Here is a 25,307-nt window from a genome sequence, read left to right as displayed (position 1 = left end):
ATTTATTTTTCTCTCTCTTTCTCTCTCTCTCTCTGTGCACATAATTATTTCTATTCTCTTGTCCATTAATAATATTCTAGTGGTAGAAAAGGAAGGTGAAATCAGCAGTGGAAAGAAAAAGTTTGGCATTGGCAAAAAGTAGGGCAGTGGAAGAGATCAAAGGCTCTCAAAATAGACTCGAGTTGGAAACCCAGATGTGTAGCTAACTGCATGTGTGAGCTTGGGCAAGGAATTTAGCTTCTTTGAAAATGGTTTTCCTGATCTGCAAATTGGGGGAATAATTTCTGACTCATAAAGCAGGGATTAAACCATCTATGCATCTAAAAAACAGTGTAGGTGCTCAATAAATGCTCTTTTTCTTTCCTTGCTTGGTGGAGGAAAGGGTGGCAGATTTTGATTAAAAGAAAGTCATCAAGAAGAGATGCAGTGCCTAGGTGCAGAACTGACAGGGTTATTTCTAAGGGGAGAAATGCACCTTGAATTGGTAAGAAGTACAAATGAGGGGTCAGCTGAAATTTCACATGGATGAACCTGGGGGCAGGACCTGGGCTTTGGAAATTCAGACTGGGCACAGCCTGTCTTGCTGAAGAGCAACCCTGTCCCTGGGAGGGCTGGGTCCTGACACAGCTCTCCTAGAGGTTCCAACAAAGCATCAGGTATCCTTTGGAAACATTAACACCAACGCTGCCCGTGAGCTTTTAGCAAAGGATGTGCTTTGTACCAAGGCATTTCTTAATCGAACTTTTTACATAAAATATAACTCTTTCCTTAGCACAATTGTTACATATCATAGTGCTCTTCTTTCTTTCCCCCTGAAAACATTGAAGAACAACTTTTTTTATTTTTGAGATGGTCTCACACCGTTTCCCAGGTTAGAGTGTGGTGGTGTGATCTCGACTCACTGCAGCCTCCCCATCTCAGGCTCAAGGCATCCTCCCGCCTCAGCCTCTGAATAGCTGGGACTATAGGTGTGTGCCACCACACCTGGATAATTTTTATGTTTTTTATTTTTTCAGTAGAGATGGGGTTTTGCAATTTTCCCTAGGCTAGTTTCAAACTCCTGGGCTCAAGCAGTCCGCCCACCTTGCCCTCCCGAAGTGCTGGGATTATAGGTGTGAGCCACTGCATCCTGCCCAAAAACAACTTTTTGTCATAAGGTGGAAAAGGTTTATTGTTATTTTTTTTCTGCCATCCCCACACAGTATGCAATAGCAAAGTCAGAGAATTCCTCAAGCTCTTCTTATTCTAGTCTCTGGCTGCTTTTCGTTTTGGAAGAATGTGGAGCAAGAAGGCCACGGTAATTCATCTTGGAATCCTCTGCTTTAGAGTTTTTAAAGCACTTTTCATATGCTGTCTTCATGGACATTCACAGCAACTCAATGAGATAAGGTCATTTTCATTTAACAGTGATGCTAACTTGCTGGGGGACCTGAGCCAGGGCCATTGTATGACAGTTGTGCGGGTTGTGCCCTGAAGAAGGCACCTGACCAGGGGAGCGTGAGGGGTTGGAATGCATCCCGTGCTCACTCACCAAGGCTCAGTTGTGAGCCTTGGTGCCTCTTTCTCATTCCTGCTGTAGGGAGCAGTGGCTCAGCCTTGGAAAGAACCTTTCTGGGCTTTGGTGGTTTCTCTCCATCTACCAAATATGATTACTTTTTGAATTCTTAAGCTAGAAAGATTGTGAATTTTTGATCCATTTCCCCCTTTTCTGATCCATAACTGAATTAGGAATTAGCACATGATGATAATGATGATGATGATGGTAGCTAACATTTCTGAGTAATTCCATGTATCAAGTGCTGTTTCAAGCACTTAATTAACTCATATAAATCTTCTAATCTAAGATCCGATTTCTAATTGTGGCTCTGCCTTGCTGTTGGTGGCGATTTTGGACAAGTCTTGTAATCTCTCTTAGGCTCAGTTCCCCAATCCGTAAAATGAAATAATTCTAACAGACCAGTAGCTTCTAACTCCCCTGACCCTTTTTTAGACTTTAGAATCTTGGGATTATTTAGAGACTTGGCAAGGAAGGGGTGACACGCTCAAATGGGTAATTGAGGACTACAGGAAATCAACAAAAAATGGGGAAGCACCACTGAGATCAACAACAGTGGGAGGACTGTTAACACCTCTGGCAGGAAGGGACAAGAGAAGGAGTGACTACAGAACCCAGAGAGGGCTGTGGCCAGAGCTGGTGCATGGGAGAAAAGCTCTGATACAAGCTGTGGCACCCACTGCCAAGACAGGGCTTCATAGCCAGGGAACTGGGGGAAGTCAATGCCCCAGTCTCTTTACTCTCCCATCCACTGACTCCTGCTCATGCCTGCTATTGGCCAGGGAGCCTAGTTGTTGCAATCCACAGACATCAGCCTCCTGGGGCACAGGCCAGGTGGAGCAAGGCAAGGAATGGGTCAGCAGCTCTGCACAAAACCCCTTCTTGACAGCACATGTTTAATCCTCTGGACTCCCTTGGGAGTGGCTATTAACGTCCATATTATGTGGTATATGATGAAGAAATGATTTTCAGCAAAAATATTTGAATTTAGATCTATATATTAGGGGATATTGTACCATAAAGTTCACTTGCATACAATCTTTTATAATATACACTATACATAAAGACGAGTCTCTCCTTTTCTTTTTTAACAAGTGTGGCACATGCTGTTTATGCTATCACATTAAATTATGTAAGAAAAAAACAAGATGTTCCAACAAATACATTTTTAAATAGCAGAGTATATCATCTTTGGTTTGGGTAATGATGTATATAAAAACTTAGATTAAAATTTATCATCATATTACAGCCTCAAATTAGACAAAATCTTCTATTTTAACATGAAATTTGATATGTTTGCCCTTTGAGTTAAACATTTAACTGGTTTTTAATCTAATAATTATCTTTTATTCCCAAATGATAAGTGAAAAGAGAAGATTTAGGCTACTATGGCAAGGACTTCAGTATAGATTGCACTTGGTAGGTGGAGACAATCGTTACCGATAATGAAAAGCCAATCGGATGTAATTGATGTAATAACTCCCTTCCCTTTTAACATTGGGTTTTCATAATGGAATTCTTTCTCTGTCATGTGATACTTTTGATCAGTTGTGTGCAGTTGATGGATCTGTGTGAACATCATCTAGAGGAAAAATTTATTGATTTCTTATCATTTTTTTTTGCTCTGCATTAATGTGGTATTTTTCACCATCCGTGTTCTTTATGTTTTCCTCTTTATTAAAAAATCTGTTGTGGATAAAAAGTAAAGCAATATTCAAGAATGAGAGTAAAAATAATGAAACCCAAACCACCAGGCTACAGACGATTGCAGGGCTAGCTGGGCCATGAGCATGTGTCTCTAATCACCGTTTGACATATACTTGGAAGCTCTCATGCTGTTTAGTAATGAACAGATGATGTTTAAATAATTTCATTTATTGCTTTTCAACAAATAAAAACTGGGACAGATACCATCACTGTCTTTTCTGATGTGAATCCCCTTTTGGAGGTCACAAGGTTTTATAAACCATTCAATGAAGAATTCTGTCTTACTTTTATTTTTAATTTTGAGACAGAATCTTGGTCTGGAGTGCGGTGGTGCAATCTCAGCTCACTGCAACCTCTCTCTCCCGGGTTCAAGCCGTTCTCCTGCCTCAGCCTCCTGAGTAGTTGGGATTACAGGCACCCACCACCATGCCCAGATACTTTTTGTATTTTTAGTAGAGATGAGATTTCACCTTGATGGCCAGGCTGGTCTTGAACTCCTGACCTCAAGTGATCCACCTGCCTTGGCCTCCCAAAGTGCTGGGATTACAGGCATGGGCTACAGCGCTCAGCTGAGAATTCTGTTTTAGATGATGCTTAGGGTACCTTCCATCTTTTTATAAAATAGAAAATAAATGATAACACTTTTTAAGCTGGGAGGCTTAAATCTACATTATCATCTACATGTAACGGTGTCTTAAAAGACACATGCCATGGGTAAGCATAGGTTGAAATTGGGCAGCTTCGAGTCTGCATTCTTCTCATTAGTGGTGTGACCTTACATAATTTACTCAATCTCCCTAAGCTGCACTTGCCTCATGCACAGAACAGGGATAGGCTTTATAGCCCACCTTTTGGGGTTTTCATGAGGATTTAGTCATCCATTGAACAAATGCTTATTAAGCCACTGCTATACACCAGGCCCATTCTAGGCACTAAGAATACAACAGTGAACAGGGCAGAACAAGTCTCTGCTCTCATGGTGCTTACATTCTAGCGGTGGAGAGGGATAAAGACACAAATTTAGAAAGCAATGTTAGGTAATGATCATTGTCAAGAGGAAAGATGAAGCAGGTTGAGAGGTCGGGGCCATTTGGGATGGGGTGATCACAGAAGGCCTCTCTGAGGGGGTGACATTGGAGCAGTTGGAGGAAGTAGGGGAGTGAGCATGAGAAGAGGGCACAACCACGGCAGAGGCGTGGAAGTGGCATCAGGTGTGGTGTGTCTGAGGAAGGGTAAGGTGCCTCATATAGCTGGAGCTGAGCCAAAGAGGGGGGCCAGATCCAACAGGACCTTGTAGATCCTGAAAACTATTTTGGGTTTTCTTCTACATGTGATATAAAGTCAGAAAATCATCCTGAACAGAGGAAGAAAGAATCTGACAGATGTGTCGTGAAAAGATTGCATGGGGCAAGGGTAGAAGCAGGGAGGTCTTTGCAGGGACTGTGTTGGGCCAGAGTGTTGGTGGTGGGGATGGTGAGACATGGTTGGATTTGGTGTGTTTTTGAAAGTAGCATCTACAGGATTTATTGATGAATTGGAAGTGGAATTTGATTTTTTTTTAAAAAACCAAAGATGATTACTTCCATGTTTTGCCCTGAGCAACTAGGCATGGTTCTGGATGCTGAAGGAGAGGAATCGTTCCAGTGCAACAAGGAAACCAAGAGTTCCACTTTGATCTTGTTAACCTCGAGACCCTTGTTAGCCACTCATGGGGAAATGTCAAGTAGACTGGTGGATTCATGAGTTTGGAAACCAATGAGCTGGAAGAATATGATTCGCTTTGCTTTTCTGTGGTTCCATCCCATGAACTGGGGCAAATCGTATAACTGGCAAAGGGGGTTTCTTGGCTATTTGAGGGTCGTTGGGAATCTATTTCCACTGCCGTGAACTCCTTTAAGGCATTTCTCTCGGCTTCTGTTGCGTAGCCTAGTAGTTAAGAGCATGGGCTTTTCTCCCTCAATAGACTAGAGTTTGAATATTGGGTCTGCAACCTATGGGCTTTGTCAGCTTGGGCAAGGCGTTTCACCTGTAAGCTTCCATTCTCTCATCTATGAAATGTAGATAGACAGCATCTCTCCTTCTCAGGCTGCCACACAGGCTTGTGAATTTTGTGCATTGCCCATAGGTGCCCAGCTGAAGGGGTAAGTGGAGGCTGAAACAGAGACCACACTGCTCTTCAAGCCTTCTCCCTTTAGGTGGGACTGTGTATAATATTCAGGGGAAGGACCCTTCCCAAGCCATTTGTTTGCAAAGACTGTATCCACTTAGAGGATTCTTGTGAGGAGCCTAAGGGATCATGCGTGCAAAACATTCAGCAGAGTACCTAGAATGAAGGGTGCATGCAGAAATAGAGTGATTCTATGTTACTCTGGGATATTCCTCTCCTTCCGGATGGGGAGGCATGGCTGTTCGTGGAGGTCCATCCGCCACCCACTGATAGGAATGTACAGGCAGGTAGAGAGACCTGAGACCAGGACTCACCTTTACCGTTTCTCTTGGATTCAGATGCGGATTCTGCCAATGCTGTGATTTGGTTTCTTCCTGCTTTGTTGTTCTTGCTGTAATGTACTTTCCTAGCTCTCGTCTCTTGTATGCCTTACTTACCTAAGTGTCACTTGCCCCTCCTTTCTCTGGTTGATCCTGGACTCAGTGTTTGCTCCTCTGGCCCCTGACCCTCTTTCTTGGTCTTTGGGCCTGTTTGCTCCTCTGAATGCATCTGCTGCTTGCAGGACCAGTGAGAGGCCGTGCCAGGCCAGCCAGTCCTGGTTCCTGGTCCCACCTGTACCCCATCAGCCTGGCCCTGCAGCCTCCCTTGCTCTAGGCAATGGCTCTTTATTTGGAAACCTTCTTAAAGAGAGGACTTGGTTGGAGAGAGGGAACATCTTGTTAAAAGTGGCACAGCACAGTGTCATAGATCTAGGGTCCTCTCCTTGCAAATGGTGTTTTTTTTCCCTCTGTCTTTCTGGAATTTCTGAGCCGTTCTCATCCCATTTGCTGTGTTGTTTCCAGCTGTCAGGACGTAAGCTAAGCCCAGCTTCCACAGCACTGCCATCCCAAGCCCAGCCCTCTCTTTTTTTTTGAAACAGAGTCTCGCTCTGTCACCCAGGCTGGAGTGCAGTGGCATGATCTTGGCTGACTGCAAGCTCCGCCTCCCGGGTTCACGCCATTCTCCTGCCTCAGCCTCCCAAGTAGCTGGGACTACAGGCGCCCACCACTATGCCCGGTTAATTTTTTTTGTATTTTTAGTAGAGACGGGGTTTCACCATGTTGGCCAGGATGGTCTCGATCTCCTGACCTCGTGATCCGCCCATCTCGGCCTCCCAAAGTGCTGGGATTACAGCCGTGAGCCACCGCGCTGGCCCCAGCCCTCTCTTTACTGTATTTTCTGAACTAGCTCCATAGTAGCAAAATGTTATTTTAATCAAGAGGCCTTTTGTTGGCCTTTCTGGGAGGACCAAGAACTCAGAGCCCTGCCCTGGAGAGTTCTGGAGAATTCCCCAGTTCTTAAGAATTCCTCAGCCCACTGTTGATCTGAGGAGTGGCTGCTGTGTCTGCTGGCCCATACCCAGCTCAGGGGCAGGCAGCCAGGGTCCTGCTGTCGGTTTTGGCAGAGCGGTGACAATCCAGCTGCTGCTGTTCCACAGCCAGTCAGGAGACTTACGGTACAGGCATGGGTCAGTCCCTCGGTGGCCAGGCTGGTGATGAGAAGGCAGGAGCTGGTAGGAGAGGGCTGAGGGGAGGGGCCCAGGTCTGAGGGGCTGTGGCTATGAGTCCTCCGTGCGTGTCCATGCTCACTGGAGAGAAGGGCCATGCGTCCTGAGTTGTGGGTCTTGAGAAAGGAGACTGATTAGTGGCGTTGTTTAATGAATATAAAGTATCTCTGCTCACAAAAATTTTGATTTTGAAATCCCTTTTGATATAGACTCTCTTCTTTTCCAACAACTCTTCTGCTTTTTTTTCCTTTTGCCCCCAGGGAAAGGAAGAGAAGACAAACACTCCCTGGGAGTCGGGTGGCGGGGATGTGACGTGGGGAAATTTGTGCCAGCCAGGAAGGGAGAACAAGCCTTTCTAATGAGGGAAGGTCCTTAGAAGGAGAGGAAGAGAAGGGGAGGGTTGAGGACTGATTATTCTTGCCCTTGGGGTCAAACCTTGGGGGTGTGAGAGGGGGTTGTGGAAGCAAGGGGAGGTAGGAACACAGATATTTTGGGGTGAATCCTAGGGCACAGTGTTTGCGAGAAAGCAGTCTTAGAAAATTACAGGTCCTTTAAGGAAGCCCAGTGTCTGGCATGATGTTAGAGTGCCTTGGCACTGCCCAGATAGAAGATTAGGAAGGATGAGGGACACATCTAGGAACATAGACATGACATAGTACCTGCACGCCCTACAGTCTGCATATGGGGTCTGGAGGATCCTGAGGTTCTCACGAACCGGTAGACTGGAAGGGGCTGGGGTGGATGGAACAAGGAGGGGACACCCCAGCTCAGACTTGGAGCAGCAGAGACAGGCTTAGTGGGGCCCTCCACTTTTCCATCAGAAGGATACAATTTCACTTCCACCTGCACCTAGCTGCTACCTTGTAAAGCAGATGGGGGGAGAAGGGCCCATGCTGACAAGTAGCTCTTGAATTCACAGAATATCCCAAAAAGTTTGTTTTTAAAGACTGAGATCCCACCAACTGTTTCACCATCTGGATCTAATCCTAATTCTAACTTTTAACTGGCCTTAGAAGGTTTGGGAAGCATTAGATGAGATACTGTGTCTAAAGCATTTTGCTTAAGGCTTGGCACATATAGGTGCTCAATAAATGTTTCATTTCCTCTCTTTCTCTCCAATCCTCACTCCTTATTCACCATAGTCCATTTATAGTGTCTTGGAGGTTGAGGGTGGAGAAAAAAACATTTGTGATTTTGCATGCAAAAACCATGTTGGCCCTGTCTCTTACGTTCACCCCTTTGCTGTCTTGCCTGGCTTCTTCTGTCACTGGGATTTTCTAGGCTGTCTTCCAGAGACAGAGAAGAAAGCCTCAGAACTTTCTCTCTGGCATCCATGCACCTGCCCATGACACTACTAAGAACACCCACATTTGTTTGCCTTTCATCCGTCTCCTGAGGGACCAGGAAAGCCTGACATCTTTCTCTAAGTCCAGGGAGGAAGGGTCTGAGCCAGTGGTCAGCTTGGTAGAGTTGAGAACAGAAATTAGCCCTCCAGCTGACAGGGCTGGCTCTCCAGGTACATGCCTTGTTGGCGGTCTGCTCCGTGGTAATCATCCCCTGCTCAACTCTGGTCTCCTGAGAATGGTGCAGCCATTGTTAGGCCTCCATCCTACCTTGGGCTATGCTGCCGAATGCCAGCCTTGCTTTTCAAGGCTCACTGCCTTGTTTTTGGAAGCCTTGTCCTTTGTTAGCTTGGCCTCCTGTGCTTCCTTCAGGTGAGAACTCCCCTCGCAGGTCAGTCTCCGACTGAGCCAGAATGTTACATATGCTTGACCTGGACTGAATGTATCTGGCCTGAGAGCAGAGGGATAAACAAGATGGCCTCCAGGGAATCTGCTGGTGTGCGTAATATGTAACATGTGCTGCCACTTTTAAAACCTTTTAAAATCAAAGTATAATATACGATAGAAAGGTGTGTGTGCCATAAATATACAACTTCCAGCATCTTCCATGCAACCAATACCCAGATGAAGAAAAAACATTATTAGCACCCCAGGAAACTCCAGACCCCATGCTCTCCATTAGTGCCTCCCTGGGATTGCCTATGATCCAACTTCTAACACAAGAATTATTTTATTTTTGAACTTAATATAAATAGAAGAATACAATACATATATACTTTGGTGTCTGGCTTCCATTTTCAACATTATATTTGTGAGATTCACTTGTGTTGTCGTGTATAGTTGTAGTTTGTTCATTCTCATTGCCGTATAATATTCCATTGGGTGACTATACCAAAATGCATTTATCCATTTTATTGCTGATAATCACTTGGGCAGCTTCCAGTTGGGGCTATGATAAATAGTGTTGCTCTGAACCTCCCTGTATGTGTCTTTTGGTGCACGTATGTGTGTTTCTGTTGGGCACAGACTTGGGAGTAGAGTTGCTGGGTCATAGGAGATACCTGTGCTTAGCTCTAGCAGATGCTGCAAGCAATTTTTCCAACATGCCTGTACCTGTTTAGAGCTTACCAGAACTATGTGGGAGTTCTGGTTTCTCCACATTTTGGCCAGTGCTTGGCATTTTCCATCTTTTTTCATTTTTGCCACTTTCATGGGTGTGTAGAGATACTGCATTACAGTTTAATTTTGCATTTCCCTGATGATTAAGGGAATTGAGCACTTTGCCTATTTATTGATTACTTGGGTGTCTTTTTTTTTTTTAAGTATTCTGTCTTCTGTTCATTTTTCTACTAGATTATCTGTCTATTTCTTATTGACATGTAGAAGTTCTTTATGTATTCTGGGTACTTATCCCTTATATGTGTATGCAAATATCTGTTCCCATTATGTGGCCTGTTTTTGTCACTCACAGTGGTGGTGTTTGATGAACAAAAGTTTCATTTTCATGGATTTTCAGAATGAGGTAACCAAAAGTGAACATTTATTACTTGCTTACTGTGTCCCTGTATACCTTGCTCGTTCAATTTTCACATGAACATAGTTTTAAATGGGAAAAATAAAGCTAAGAGAACTTGAGGAGAGACTTTCCAAAGTTAGGAAACAGCAGAGCCAAGATTCATGCCCAGGTCTTCCCACATCAGAGCTTGTGTTCTGTGATCTCTGTTATACCAATTAATATCCCATAGACAATATCCAGTTTTCAGATGTCTTTTGTTTGACTTATGCAATTTTTTTTTTCAATTGAGTTAGTTACTAATGTTTAAAAATTAGAACTGAAGATTTCCAACTTTTCTTAGCAAATTGCAGGATGTGGCAACGCTGGTCTCATTTTCCCACAAGTCACCCCGGACTGCTGGAGCTGAGTAGTTACTGTTCCCGGGTACCTGGGTTCTAGTTTTCCACTCGAGAGATGTTATGTACAGTTGGTTATGCCCAGTCGGCTTCGATCGTTTTGTTATCTGCCTGGCTTCTGTGGGCATCGGAATTTTTACCTTGCTACTGTTTCTCTTACATGGTATAATTCTTTTTCTTCCTTTGTTTCTTCCATTCTTACTTTAATGCATTCTGCCCTTTCTTCCTTCCTTTTCCAGGTATCTGGACTCTGTGCTCAGGCTCCCCGTCCACCTCTGTGGCTGACAGCATTTTTATGGGTAGACAGAATAGTCAGCTGTTTATATGGATAGTCAGGAGAGTCTCTCACAATATCCTGCTCCTTCCTTTAAGGCGTGAAGGCACTATATCTCTGTAAATGTAAACATTTTCCTGAAAGAAGTGACAAAGTACTCCAGTAAGCTTTAATTTATCAGATGGGCTCCTAAAGCACAGGCCTAGGAGGCAATGGGAGAAATTGATAAATTGTGTGAGTGGAGAGAGAGGTTACGGAAATCTGTCTCGGAACGATTGAATGCCTCAGATGAGATGCTGTGGTGGTACAGCTTCAGAGTTGGAACAAATCAAGAGAACAGGGGAGGGCGGGGCTGGGGGTGAATGATGGTGGCAGTGGGGGTGTTGGTAACGGATGGGTAGCCATGTGTAGTCCTGTCCAATTAAGAAATTTGCCACGGGCGTGTCTCATGCCCAACCATTTTCTTTTCTTCTCTAAATCCTTCCTAGAATTCATTATCATGTAGAGGTTAGAAGCTGGAATCTCATTAGACTTGTTGGATTTGAATCTCGTCTCTGCATCTTACTAGCTGTGCAACCTTGGGTTAGTGAATGTTTCTGTACATCAGTTTCATCATCTGTAATTTAAGGATAATAACATACTACCTTGTAGGGCTGTGAGAACTAAAAAGTAAGAGAATATTTGCAATTTCCTTAGAACACAGCTTGGCAATTAGTCCTCAATACGCCTCAGTTACTATTGCTGCTATTACTGTATTGACATGGAAGGGTCAGATGAAAAGATAAAATTGTGGCTCTGCCACGTACTAGCTGCGTGACTTTGGACAAATCAATTTGACCAGGGATCTTTAGTTGTGTCACCTTGAAAAGATGTTGTGAGAATTAGAAGTGAGGTTAAGCAAGATGATCAAGATGAAAGCATTAGGGAAGTCTGTGTTTGTTACCTCTTCTTTCTCTCCTACATTTTCCCATCATTTTTCCTCTTCCAGAGACAGATAATGTGGAATAGTGGAGAACATAAGATAAGCCCATGAAAAGATAACTAACATTAGCACATCATAATGAATAAACAAGAATTATACTGATGTCCCTTCTTTTGTTCCCAATATTGGTGATTTCTGTCTTATCTTTTATTTTCTTGATTAGTTTTATTGATCCTTTCAAACAACCAGTTTTTAGTTTCATTGACTTTTTTCTATTATTTTCTATTAATTTCATTAGTTTATGCTCTCATCTTTATTATTTCTTTCTGCTTGCTTTGGGTTGAATTTTTGCCTTTTCCCTAAAGTACAAACTTTGATTACTATTTCAAAGCTTTCTTGTTTTAGAATACTACAAATACCTCTCTACACATAGCTTTAACAGTATCCTACAAATCTTGATATGTTGTTTTGTTATTTTCGCTGAATTGAAAATATTTTCTAATTTTCTTTGTGATTTCTCCTTTGACCCAGAGGTTATTTAGAAGGATGTTGTTTAATCTCCAAATATTTAGGGATTTTTTCCAGATTCTTTCTGGTACTAATTATCAGTGTCGGGGGGAAATACAATTTTTCCTCAACCCTCATACATTTGTCATTGAAACAGATCAGGTAACAAGAGACAAATTAAGAAGAGAAAAGCAAGGCATGATTGACAAGAAAATCTGGTTATTTCTATGGTATACACCATTTTAATATAATAACCAAAATTATGACTAACAGCGTTATGCCAAGATATATCATATTTTTAGAAATTTCCTACAACTTCTGGAATACATATTAATAATATGCTTATATAATTCAAAGAAGTTTAAACATAATTTCTTATTCGACAATACTTTCTGTGTAATTTAACATATCAAATAAGCCTATTTTAATAGTTATTTTTTTATAGATGTTTTGAGAGTTCTGGGTCCCTGTGGGATGTCCCAAAGTTGGTTCAAGGTCAAAAAGATTTAATTTTGAATTTGATTTTAGAAAATGTTTTTCAATATAACAAAAGTTTAAAACACTTGAGTAAATAGTATCAGAAATTACTGTATCACTCATTTAACCAGAGTGACAATTAAAAGACTTAAAGGCAAATGCAGAAATTGACATAGCTGTATGAAAAACCTTAGCTCTTTTAATATTGAAAAGACTCAATTTTCTTAATAAATTCAAGACCTAATACAAGACAACATGAAGCACAATAAATTATTTTGGTAAGACACAAATTTTTGTTTAACTTAAAAGGTGAAGAAAAATTTTTCATTATCTCTTATCAATACTCCAAGAAAATCTTGACATTTTAAAGGAGAAGATCAAATTCTAGTTTTGTTTCAGTATACTTTTGATATTAAGTCTCATTTTAATACCTTTATAATAAATTCATTCAGTTATAGTCAGTTTGAGCATAGAAGATTTTCTTTCACTTTCTATCTCTTCCCAGCTTTCTGTCGTCATTAAGTTTTATCTATATCCTTTCTTCCTTCATTCTGAAACAACCTTTAAGTAACCTCTAAACTAGACAGAATTACTCTTTTCTTTAACAAAAAACTCCACATCCTCATACCATTTAACATCTTAGTTTCCTTTTATATTTGCATATAGTGTTGTTTCTCTTATCATTTTATATATTAGTTAGAAATTTTAACTCTTGGTAACCTTATTTTCTAGTGAAACCTAAGAGGTAAACAGTTTCAAATTGTTATATAACATTTTATAAATACACATTTCATAATTTCTAGAAACATATGCTTCCTCTTAGAACAATTTTTCAATGTCAAACAGGATATATTTACTAACAGACACAAATATTTTAGTTCCTTTGTAATAAGAAGCCAAAAGTAGGTAAAGTTAAACCTTATGTTCAGTGATTAATGTTTCAGTATTTTACTTCACTTGGAAATGATCTAGATATGCAATGAATATCCATCATTTAATTTAACTTAGCAACACCCTAAGAATGTAGTTACCAAAGAGATTTGAGAAACATCTGAAGTAAATATATCATAAAACAAAATTCTTATTTAAAAATATATTTATAAAATTTTATTCCACTTATATCTATTTAATTTAGTTGTTCTTAACAATTATGCTTGGATTACTCATGAAAACTTCATAAAGTGAACATCAAAGCTAGCCATTATCTCAGATTATTTTCCAGTTAACTATTTTTACAGCACATACATGTCGGACAATTATTGCCAAAGCGAGAACTCTGAAGTTAAATACATCTTTTTGTTTTGTTTTGTTTGCTGTTAACTCAGAAGGCAGAGCTGTTTTCATTAATCTAACGATATTAAACTAATCTTATTTACCAAAGAGCACACAAGTCATGTAAACTTGAAAAACATTTTGGTTAGTTTCTATAGTTCTGGCAATTTTAGGAGTATTTGGTTTATATGAGTACTGACTTATCTCCATACCCAATTTTAAAAGAACTTTTTAAAAGGAGTTTTATACCATGTAAACATAGATGTACACATGGATAAACATATGTGAACGTATAGACACGAAGAAATCTTACAGCTTTCATTGAAAAATTTTAACGATAAGACAGGTACAATAATATAAAGCTCACTAGTTTATAAAAGGGCAGTTGGATTCAAATTATGTTTTTGCACATGGGATAAGTTAAGGTTACCTGCTTAGGTGGCCAAATTTTTTTTTTTTACCAATATTGGTGGAGAGAGAACACATTAAAAATTGTCATTTGCCCTTGCTAGGTAATCCTATGGGGACTGTGGACTAAATTTGGGGTATAGGACTTTTTATAGCAGTTTGATTTTTAAAATAAAAAGCCCCTTCTTCCCCCCCCCTTTTTTTAAGTCTCAAATGGGTGTAGACATTGTTTTAGTTAACTCCTTAGATATTTACATTTCAGAGACATAGTAAGATGTACAATTCCAAGGGACTGGAAGAAAATGCAGGTTTTTTCTACGAAGGAGTTTTGGGTGCATATTTGCTTATTATCGGAGATCTAGGGTAACTTTTAAGCTTTTTTTCTCTTTAGGTGTGGGACACTCTAAGGAATTTATTTATTTATTTATTTATTTATTTATTTAATTTATTTATTTATTTATTTATTTGCTGTGAGGGTCTAAAATTTGGAAAGTCCTGGAGCTGATGAAGTTTTATTACAGAGTCTCACGGAAGTAAGAGGAGTTGTAAGGTAGAGCAGAACCTGCCAGGCTGCAAATCCCCTGAATCTGTGTTCGATTTATTTCCTGGCTGCCAGCTTTTACACAAGTGACCTGTATACCTTTGGCCTGGAGGTCAGGCAAGAGTGCTTTTTGTAAATCTTGCAGGGAAGTTAAAGCAAACAGTCGAACATTTAAAGGATTTTCTGGGAAAGTTGGGGGAGTTTTAGGTGTTAAAGGAATCTGTTGAGGGGATGGGACAAGATTTTGAGGAGAGGGGTTTAAGCTAGGGGCCCAGGTATCTAGAAGACCTTCTGGAGGGCCAAGGCCAGGGAGTTGGAGATAAAGGGAACTTAGAAGTAGGTGGAGAAGGAGGAATTATAGTGGGTGTGTAATTTGACTTTTGTTCTAATTTCTGTTCTTTCATCTTTTTTAAGGAAACCCCTCAAAGCTAGCAGTTACACTCTCTCTGTGTCCTCTTTTCAATCCCATCTTACCATAGGTACCATTAGGACCGTTGTTTACGATAGGAACTCTCTAAAAAAATTTCTTTTTAAAATATAAAAGTTGAAATAAGATTCTATTCACTGTTCTTACCCATTATTCTTTCCATTAAGGTGTGGACAGAGCTCTCATTTCCCTCTTGTGTTTTAAATGAAATATATTGCTCCTTTGTAGATTGCATTTTTCTCCTCAGGCATCCATAGTCAATATTATCTAAGGGGAAACTGCTTTTTAGAGGCTTAACTGGTAATTTACAAACTTTGTAAACTTGCAATAAAAAATATAATGAGTTGGTAAATTTTGTTTCCAAAAGAAATCATTTTTATTATAAAAGTGATTTATTAACAAAGTAGAAAAATTTACAATGCAGAAAGAAATGAAGAAATAATGGTGATGGTGTTTGAGAAATGGTGATTGAGAAAGCATACTTTAGATAGTGAATTGCCTTTGAAAGGAATTAATAGGAAAAATGTCTTTTGCTTGTCATCCTTTTCACCATTTCCGGTACTCTGTATTTCATTGTGTAGATCCAAATTTCTACTGAGATTATATTCCTTTTGCCCAAAGATCTTTTTTTGTTGTTGTTGTTGTTTTTTTTTAACGTTTCTTACAGTTCATATTTGCTGGTAATAAATTCTCTTGGCTTTTACTCCCTAAAATAGACATTGTTTTGCCTTCATTTTTGAAAGAGATTTTATTTATATATAGTATTCTGAGTTAATAGTTTTTTTCTTTCCATACTTTAAGGCCGCAGTCCCCAACCTTTTTGGCACCAGAGATCAGTTTTGTGGAAGATAATTTTTCCACAGGCTGGGGACAGTGGGAGGATGGTTTGGGGATGAAATTGTTCTACCTCAGATCATCAGGCATTAGGTTCTCATGAGGAGTGCACATCCTAGATCACTCCCATGCGCAGTTCACAGTAGGGTTCATGCTCCTTGGAGAATCTAATGCTGCTGTGGATCTGACAGGAGGCAGAGCTCAGGCGGTAATGATGGTTCGCCCTGCTGCTCACCTCCTTCTGTGTGGCCTGGTTCCTAACTGGCCATGGACAGGTACCAGTCTGTGCTCTGGGGGTTGGGGACCCCTGCTCTAAGATGTCACTTTATTAACTTTTGGCCTGCATAGTTTCTGCCAAGAAATTGATTATAAATCCTATGTGATGACTTTGCTCTTCTGTTGTATCTGATTTCCTTCCCCCATAAGCTTAATTAAAAATTTGCTCTTCCTATCTTTGGTTTTCAGAAATTTGACTATGATGTATCTAAGTATGTGGGGTTTCATTTTTGTTTTTGTATTTATTCTTCATGGGGTTCTCTGAACATTGTTGATTTGTGTTTTGTTGTTTTCTGTAAGTTTTGGAAAATTCTTAGCCATAACATATTTAAATATTCTTCTCTCTTCTTTTATCCTTTTGGGACTCTAATTAAATGTGTGATAGATCCTTTGATATTGTACCATAGCTCTCGAATGCTAGATTTGTTTTTTTTCCACTCTTTTTTCCCTTCATATTTTCTTTTGATACATCTTTTGTAGTAGATTCTGCTTTAATCTATTAATTAGAGTTATTTAAAAATCCCTATTGCATCATTCTGACATCCAAATCAAGCTTAGCTTCATTGATTGCCTTATTTCCTAACAATGGGATTTTTAAATTTTATTTGTTTATCAAATGCCATACATTGTGTATAAAATGACAGTGGAAACTGAGGTAAGTAGTATTATGCCTACGTGCCTCTTCCATTCCATCAGGTCAGTAGTGAGGAGAGTTGAGTCAATCTAGTTGAGCGAGGTTTCGTTGTTGCAAGAATCACCTTCGGTGCACAGCACCACAAACTTCAGATTCCTTCAGTGATGGTACTCTATTAACTTATGCTTTGTGTGAGCTCTGAAGTGCTGAAAATTTGTCCTCTTTGTTTCTCTTCCACTCTCAGATTTCAGCAGTCCCTGCGTGCCTCTGCCACAACGGGGTATTTCTCCATGCCCCTCCTGCTCCCCTAGCATCAGACTGTTGATATTTGTTGCTCACTGAGAAGTGGAGCTTATCACTTGTTTACTATAAGTGGGGCTGTGGAGGGAAATAGGTAGGTTTTGTTCTAGGCCTATCTCAGTCTTAGGCAGGCTCTGTGCACTCAAGCCTCAGAAATGAGGGTTTCTTAGAATTCATGTCCTCCCTCTGCCCCTCACAGTTAAACTCTGCCTTTTCCTGGTAGGAATTCTTGGGTGGGAGACAGTTTCCTGCCCTTCCTCTGCAGTAACAGACTTCTAATTTGTAAGTTTGCAGAATCTCGGGCCTAGGAGAGTTTCCAGCCTTTCCACCAAGGACAATCGGCTGTATGTGCAACCCACCTCTGGCTTCAGAAGCAGTGGGTCTTTGCCTAGGTCCTTGGGTCAGGTCCCTTCTTCCGTTTAAGGCTTTCGATTTGAATAAGAGATGATCCCAGGAAGTGCATGGTTTTTCATACCTGTGTGCAACTTAAGGGGACTGACTCTCTTTGGTCTCTTACCTTACCCATTATCTTCCTTGTGAGGTCTACGGAAGTGACCTTGTGCATGAGGGCAAACTGCTCTTGTGTTTGAAACTCGCAGTTATTACACTCTGTCATGCTAACTCATACTCATCTTTCTGAATTTTTAAAATTTTAGCTATTTCTTCTTACTTTTATGGGGACTATTGCATCCTCCCATTCTCTGTCAAATGTAAAACTATTCACATATCCCAGTTTTCCTTGGATGGACTTGACATATTAAAAGAATTCAGTTCTCCTGGTTACCTTACAACTTCAGCTCTCTGATGAGCTCAAGAAAAGTTATAATTTCACAGATTATCCAGATTTCTCTTGTTGTTAGGCTGGGAACTGTATTCTCTTGCAGTTGTCTGCATCGTAAGTGGAAGCAGAAGCTCTGGTGGTGGGGAAATAGATCCTATTCACTTAGTTCTTCCATCAGTGTGTGGACAGAGCTCTCATTTCCCCCTTGTGTTTTATGTCACAGGCTTTTGGGAAATTAAATATATTGCTCCTTGGTAGATTGTATTTTTCTCATCAGGCACCCATAGTCAATATTTATCTAGGGGGATATTGCATTTTAGAGGCTTAACTGGTAATTTACAAACTTTTATAAACTTGTAATAAAAATATATGAGTTGGTGAATTTTCTTTTTAGAAGAAATCACTTTTCATTATAAAAGTAATTTATTGGCAAAGTAGAGACATTTTAAGTGCAGAAAGATAGAAATAAAGAAATAAAGTGATATCAGCAAGATGGCAAAATAGGACATCCTCAGGCCTCACCCTTCTACTGAAACACCTATTTAACAACTATCTATATATAAAATATACCTTTATGAGAGCGCTGGTTTTCAGGTAAGAGGTTGCAGAACCCTGGTGAAGCTCAAGACCTAGAAAAACTTCACTGAGAATGCAGGCTCATGCTTTCTGGCAGCAGAACCACCAACCATGGGCCTGGGAGCAGCCTCGCTCACTTGAAGACCTAGTGACAGCTCTGCCTGTTCACTGCTCATAAGGAACTCAGACCCTACAGGAACCTGCCTTCCCATGTCCCCAGTGGGATGACCACTTCCACAGAGCAGGGGACTTGGTAACAGATCCACCCACTTTCCCAGAGACCCAGGGGCAGCCCTGCTCATCTGCCCGTGGACCCAGCAGCAACCTTGACTGCTCACGGAAACGAAATGCAGCCCTACTCTCATGCAAATCCCAACAGAATCTCTGACTGTCTGTGGCACAGCAGCCCAGTCCTTGGAAGCAGGCCTACCTGCCCACATACCCAGCAGCAGGCCAGCCCACCCACAGACTCTGGCAACAGGCCCACCCACGGACCATGGCAGCAGATCCACCCTTGGACCCCACTCAGCTTAAGTCTGCCCACAGACACTGCCTACTGACTCTGGCAGCTGATCCACCCATAATCTCTGACCAACATGACTGATGAAGGTCTTTGGCTGCTGAAACCAGTCAGTAAGAACTGGAAGAGGTGACTACTTCTCAAATGCACAGACACCAGCCTAAGGCTACAAGGATCACAAAGAATCAGGAATACTCGATACTACCTTATTAGGAGCTGAAAAAAGTTCCAGTAACTTACCCTAAATAAATTGATATCCATAATCTGCTTGACAAAGAACTCAAAATAATTGTCTTAAATGAGCTGCAAGAGAACAGACAACTAAACAAAATTAGGAGTATAACATGTGAACAAAATCAGAAGTTCAACAAACATAGAAATAATAAAAAAGAGCCAAAGTGAAATCCTAGAACTGAAGAATACAATGACTGAACTAAAAAAATTAATACAGAACTTCAGTAGCATACTTGGTCAAGCAGAAGAAAGAATCATTGTACTTAAAGACAAGTCACTTGAAATTATCCAATTGGAGGAACAGAAAAAATAGAAAAGTTAAAAAGTGAAGAAAGCCTAAGGACTTATGGGACACCATAGAGTGAACCAATATATGCATTCTGGGAGACTCAGAAGGAGAAGAAAGAAAGAGAAAGAGGAAGAAAGCTTATTAAGGGAACACTTGCTAAAAACTTTACAAATATAGGAAGAGAAATGAACATCCAAATTTATGAAGTCTCAATGTACCCAAATACATTGAACCCAAAGAGGTTAACACTGAGTCACCTTAAAATTGAATTCTCAAAAGTCGAGTAGAGAATTTTGAAAGCAACAAGAAAAAAGTGACTTATCACAAACGAGGGAACCATTATAAGGCTACTAGTGGACTTCTCAGCAGAAACCTTGCAGGTGAGGAGAGGGTGGGATGATATATTCAAAGTACTGAAATTTAAAAAACCTGCCAACCAAGAGTACTATATCTAGGTCAAAGAATAAATCAAAAAAAGAAATTAGAAAATATCTCAAGATAAATGAAAATGAAAGCACCACATATTAAAACTTACAAGATGCAGCAAAAGCAATACTAAAAGGAAGTTTATAGTGATAAATGGCTACATTAAGAAAGACCTCAAATAATTAATTTTACATCTCAAGTAACTACAAAAAAAAGGAAAAAACTAATCCCAAAATTAGCAGGAGGGAAGAAGTAATATAAGTTAGGGAATAAATAAATATAAGACAGAATATGAAAACAGAAAAACAAAAAATTGATGAAGCTGTTTGTTGACAAACTCTTAGACTAACTAATGAAAAGGAAAGAAGTTGCAAATAAATAAAATCAGAAATGAAAGATGAGACTTTACACCTGATGTTACAGAAATAAAAAGGATTATGAGGAATTATTATGAACAATTATACAGCAACAAATTGGGCAATCTGGAATAAATGGATAAATGCTTAGAAACATATAATCCAACAAGGTTGAATCAAGGAGAAATAGAAAGCCTGTACAGACCAATGACAAATAAGTAGATTCAAGCAATAATTGAAAACAAACAAACAAACAAATGAAACAAAACAGAACTCCCAGCAAAGAAATGCCCAGAAACAGATAGTTTCATGGATGAATCCTTCCAAACATTCGAAGAAAAGTTAATACCAATACTTCTTAAAGTCTTCCAAAAAGACAGGAAAAGAGAAGAAACTTACAAATTCTTCCTGAGGCCAGCACCACCCTGATACCAAATCCAGATAGAGACACTACAAGAAAAGAACTATAGGTCCACACCCCTGATGAATGTAGATGCAAAAATATTCAACAAAATACTAGTAAATCAAACTCAACAGCACTTTAAAAGGATCATACACCATGACCCAGAAGGGTTTTTTTCTTGGGATACAGGGATGGTTCAACATATACAAATCAATAAATGAAGATAAAAATCACATGAACATCTCAATAGATAGAGAAAAAAAGTGACAAAAATCAATACTGTTTCACGATTTAAAATTCTCAACAAATTAAAAATAGAAAGAACTTAAATCTCAACTAGTTAGGAATAGAAGGAACGTAACTGTCAATGAATTAGGAATAGAAGGAACTAACATCAACAAAATAAAAGCCATTCATGAAAATCTCACAGCTAACATCATATTCAAGAGTAAAAAAAAGTTTTTTTTCTTTACCTCTCACATTCAACATAGTATTTCTAGCAAGAGCAATTAGGCAAGAAAAAGAAATAAAAGCCATCAAATTGGAAGGGAAGAAGTAAAATTGCCTTAGTTTCCAGATGACATGATCTCATATGCAGAAAACCCTAAAGACTCTACCAAAAAATAAAAGTTTTAGAAATAATACATTCACTAAAGTTGCTGGATACTAAATAAACATACAAAAATCATTTGCATTTCCGTACACTAACAACCTATCTAAAAAGAAAATTAAGAAAACAGTCCCATTCACAATAGCATCAAAAAGAATAAAATACCTAGGAATAAGTTTAACCAAGAGGGTGAAAGATTTGCACATTGAAAACTATAAAACATTGATAAAAGAAAATAAAGGTGACATAAATAAAAGGAAGGTGTGAAAGGAAAATAAAAACTTGGGACCCCAACTCACTCTGCCAAAATGAAAAAATTAAGCCAAAAGCTGAATGATGCAAGAAGCTGCCCTCCCTTTTGTTTCTAAGCAGACAGATATGGATAAAAGGCTAAGTATCTCCACAGGCAGCTGCTCTATGTTCACCTTATATTAAGTGCCAATTTGCGGAGCACAAGATGAATACTTAATTGACTATTTTCGTACCCGCTCATTTTCTCCTGCAGCATGTGGGTGACCCTACCATATACTCCCTCTTTCCCCTCCAGCCCACTAGCCCAATATTTCCCTTTTAAATGTTGAAGCCCTTAAATTCATCTTTGAAGAAAGGCACTGATAAATACTGAAACCCTTAAATTCACCTTTGGAGAAAGGCACAGACCACAGACTGTTTCTGTGACTGCATGTTTTTTTCTTCCAGGCATGTCCTTAACCTTAGCAAAATAAACTTCTAAATTGATTGAGACCTGTCTCAGAATAAGTTTTGGTTTACAAAGTATACCTTGTGTTCACAGATCTGAAGAATCAATATTGTTAAACTGTTCATACTACTTACTCTTCAATAAATGATATTGGGAAAACTGGATATCCACATGCATAAGAATGAAGTTGGACCCTTATTTTATACCATACAAAAACCCAACTTAAAATGGATTAAATACTTAAATGTAAAACCTGAAACAACAGAACTCTTAACAGAAAACAGAGAAAAAAGCTTCTACACATTGAACTTAGCAATTATTTCTTAGATATGGCACAGAAAGCACAAACAACAAAAGCAAAAATAGACACATGAGAATATATGAAACTAAAATGCTTCTTCACAGCAAAGGAAACAATCAACAGAGTGAAAGTCAATATGCAGAATGGGAGAAAATATTTGCAAACCATATATCTGGTAAGGGATTAATATCCAAAATATATAAGAAACTTCTACAATTCAATAGCAAAACAGAGAAACACATAAAAAACCAAATAGCCTGATAAAAAATATAGTAAAGGACCTAAGTAGACGTTTCACCAAAGAAGACATACAAATGACCAACAGGTATAGGAGAAAGTGTTTAATGTCACGATTCATCAGGGAAATGCAAATCAAAACCACAGTGAGATATCACTGCACACTTATTAGAATGCTATTGTCCAACAACAAAAGATAAAATGTGTTGGTGCAGATGTGGAAAAAAGGGAACCCTTGTTCACTGTTGGTGGCAGTGCAGCCACGGTGGAAAATAGTATGAAGGTTCCTCAAAAAATTAAAAATATAATTACCATTTGAATCAACAATCCCCCTTTTGGATGTATATATTAAGGAATCAGAGTCAACATCCTGAGGAGATATCTGCACTCCTATATTCATAGCAGCATTATTCGCAATTGCCAAAAAGTATAAGCAATCCAAGTGTCCACTGACAGATGCATGGATAAAGAAGATGTGGACACCCAGTGGATATTATTCAGCCTTAAAAATAAGGAAATCCTGCCGTTTGCTGCAACATGGATGGACCTGGAGGACGTTATGCTAAGTGAAATAAGCCAGGCACAGAAGGACAAATACTGCATGATCCCACCTGTACGACGAATCTAAAACTGTCAAACTCATGGATTCAAAGAGTAGAATAGTGGTTAACAGGGGCTGCAGAGAGGGGAGAAGGAGGAGATGTTGGTCAAAAGGTACAAAATTTCAGTTATGCAATGCATATATGCTCAGAGATCTACTGTATAATATAGAGCCTATAGTTAACAATACTGTATTGTATACTTAAAATCTGCTAAGAGGATAGATCTCACATTAATTGCTCTTAACACAAGATAAAATATTTTTTTAATTAAACAAAACAAGGGTGAGAACAAAAGGAAACTTGGAGGTACTGGACAACTTTATGGAGTGATTGGTGATGTTCTCATGGGTGGATACTTATCTGCAAACTCATCAAGTTGTATATGTTCAACACATACAGCTCTTTGTATGCCAACATACCTCAGTAAAGTGGCTTAAAAATAAAGAAATAAAAACCACCCATAAGCCCATCATCCAAAGAAACCATTACTAATATTTTATTGGATTTCTTCTGGTTGTTTTTCAATAAGTGTGTCTATGTTGGTTTCCTACGCAAGTGTACATGCCCAAATATATGATCTGTGTGTTTTGTTTAAATAAGCTAGTTTCAAAAAGGTGTGTTTTCTTATGGGTTGAGTGCTATGGCACTTATGAAATGATGATGCGTTATTCGTGTTTGGTAAAGGTGCCAAAATGTATGGCATATTTTTAGTTTGCTGTTGGGGCTGGATTCTTTCTCGCGGCTGTCTATTTCACATGAACAGCCAAGACAGGTGTGTGTATGTGATTCCAATGGAATGCACTTCATTCCAGAAAAGCTCAGTCGTTGATTCCTTGTGCTGAGGCCTCCCCTTCCCTGTGCAACCTCCATCCCTTTGTTTTCATTACAAGAGGAATGAATATCTATGTTGCCCCATCCTGACACATAGAACAAACAGAAATAAGGAAAGTATATGATGTTCTTAATATGTGTTTCATTTTCTTTTCTTTCTTTCTTTTCCAGAAAGTATTTTGGAGAAAAAATTGGACTGTATTTTGCCTGGCTGGGGTTATATACATCATTCCTCATTCCATCTTCTGTAATTGGAGTGATTGTGTTTCTTTATGGATGTGCAACAATTGAAGAAGATATTCCCAGGTAAATCAGTTTTAAAGAAAAAGGCTCAGTTGCCATATGTTAATAATTTGGAGTTTCATCCCAGTACAAGTACATTTCACATGCCTCTTTCCAAAGCCCTTGCCCTCTATCATTCTCCTTTGCTGTGACACATGTAGCTTTCCTCCAGAGACAGATCTAGGAGCTACAGATTCTGGGAATGGCTTCAGAGCCATGCTAGGCGAGGCCCACTTCCTCTTCTAGCCAAGGTCTTCTCTAGGGCTGGGGTATGTGTCTGGTGTGGGCAGAGGGATAATTCCTGGTAAGAAGAATTATGTCAGAGAAATACTTTTTTCCTCTCTCTCCACTTCATCACTTTTTTTCCCCTCTGGTTTCCCATAAGACCCAAGGCAAGGTGTGGGGAGTGACACTGGGTAGAATGTGGTCAGACACTGCTAGAATAAAGCAAGCTGAGAAAGCAGGCAGCTCTAATGCTGAGGAAGGCACAGTCTCTGTTTCAGGAAGTCAGAAACTGCGGGGAGGAATAGCCCAAGGTGGGACTCTTGAAGCGCCAAGAGATAGAATCAAAGCTAGTTTTTATGAGGAAGAGAGAACCCACAAAGGAAATATGGGGTGGGTATCGTGGCTCACACCTGTAGTCTCACTGCTTTGGGAGACCAAGGAGGGAGTACTGTTGGAGCCCAGGAATTTGAGACCAGCCTGGGCAACACAGTGAGTTGAGACCCTACCTCTAAAAAAAAAATTAGCTGGGCTTGGTTTGGTGGCATGCACCTGTAGTCCCAGCTAATTGGGAGGCTGAGGCAGGAGAGCTGCTTGAACCTAGGAGCTTGAGCTCGCAGTGAGCTGTGACTGATTGTGCCACTGCACTCTAGCCTGGGCAAAAGAGCAAGACCCCTCCAAAAAAAAAAAAAAAAAAAAGAAAAGAAAAGGAAAGAAGCACTTAGTTGACAATGTTATATATTAGCTGTGTGACTGGACAGTTTCCTCCCTGAAGCTTAGTATTCTTGGCTGTAAAATGGTAGTCACAACACCTAAATCATGGTGCTGTGAGGATT

The 25,307-nt window shown here is 39.7% G+C and overlaps 1 protein-coding gene across 2 annotated transcripts in view; it reads left to right on the top strand.

Moving 5' to 3' along the window:
* The window catches only part of ANO2 (anoctamin 2), a 357,929-nt gene that overhangs the window by 150,880 nt on the left and 181,742 nt on the right, over positions 1–25,307 (top strand). For both annotated transcript variants that reach the window (XM_021921930.2, XM_021921931.2), the window contains one exon: positions 24,139–24,273. In XM_021921930.2, the coding sequence (XP_021777622.1) occupies positions 24,139–24,273 (135 nt within the window). The remainder of the gene's footprint in view (positions 1–24,138; positions 24,274–25,307) is intronic.

The sequence above is a fragment of the Papio anubis genome, chromosome 9 (assembly GCF_008728515.1).
Source record: "Papio anubis isolate 15944 chromosome 9, Panubis1.0, whole genome shotgun sequence".
Lineage (NCBI taxonomy): Eukaryota > Metazoa > Chordata > Mammalia > Primates > Cercopithecidae > Papio > Papio anubis.
The sequence above is the reverse complement of the archived record's forward strand: the minus strand, read 5'-3'. Positions and strand labels throughout refer to the sequence as shown.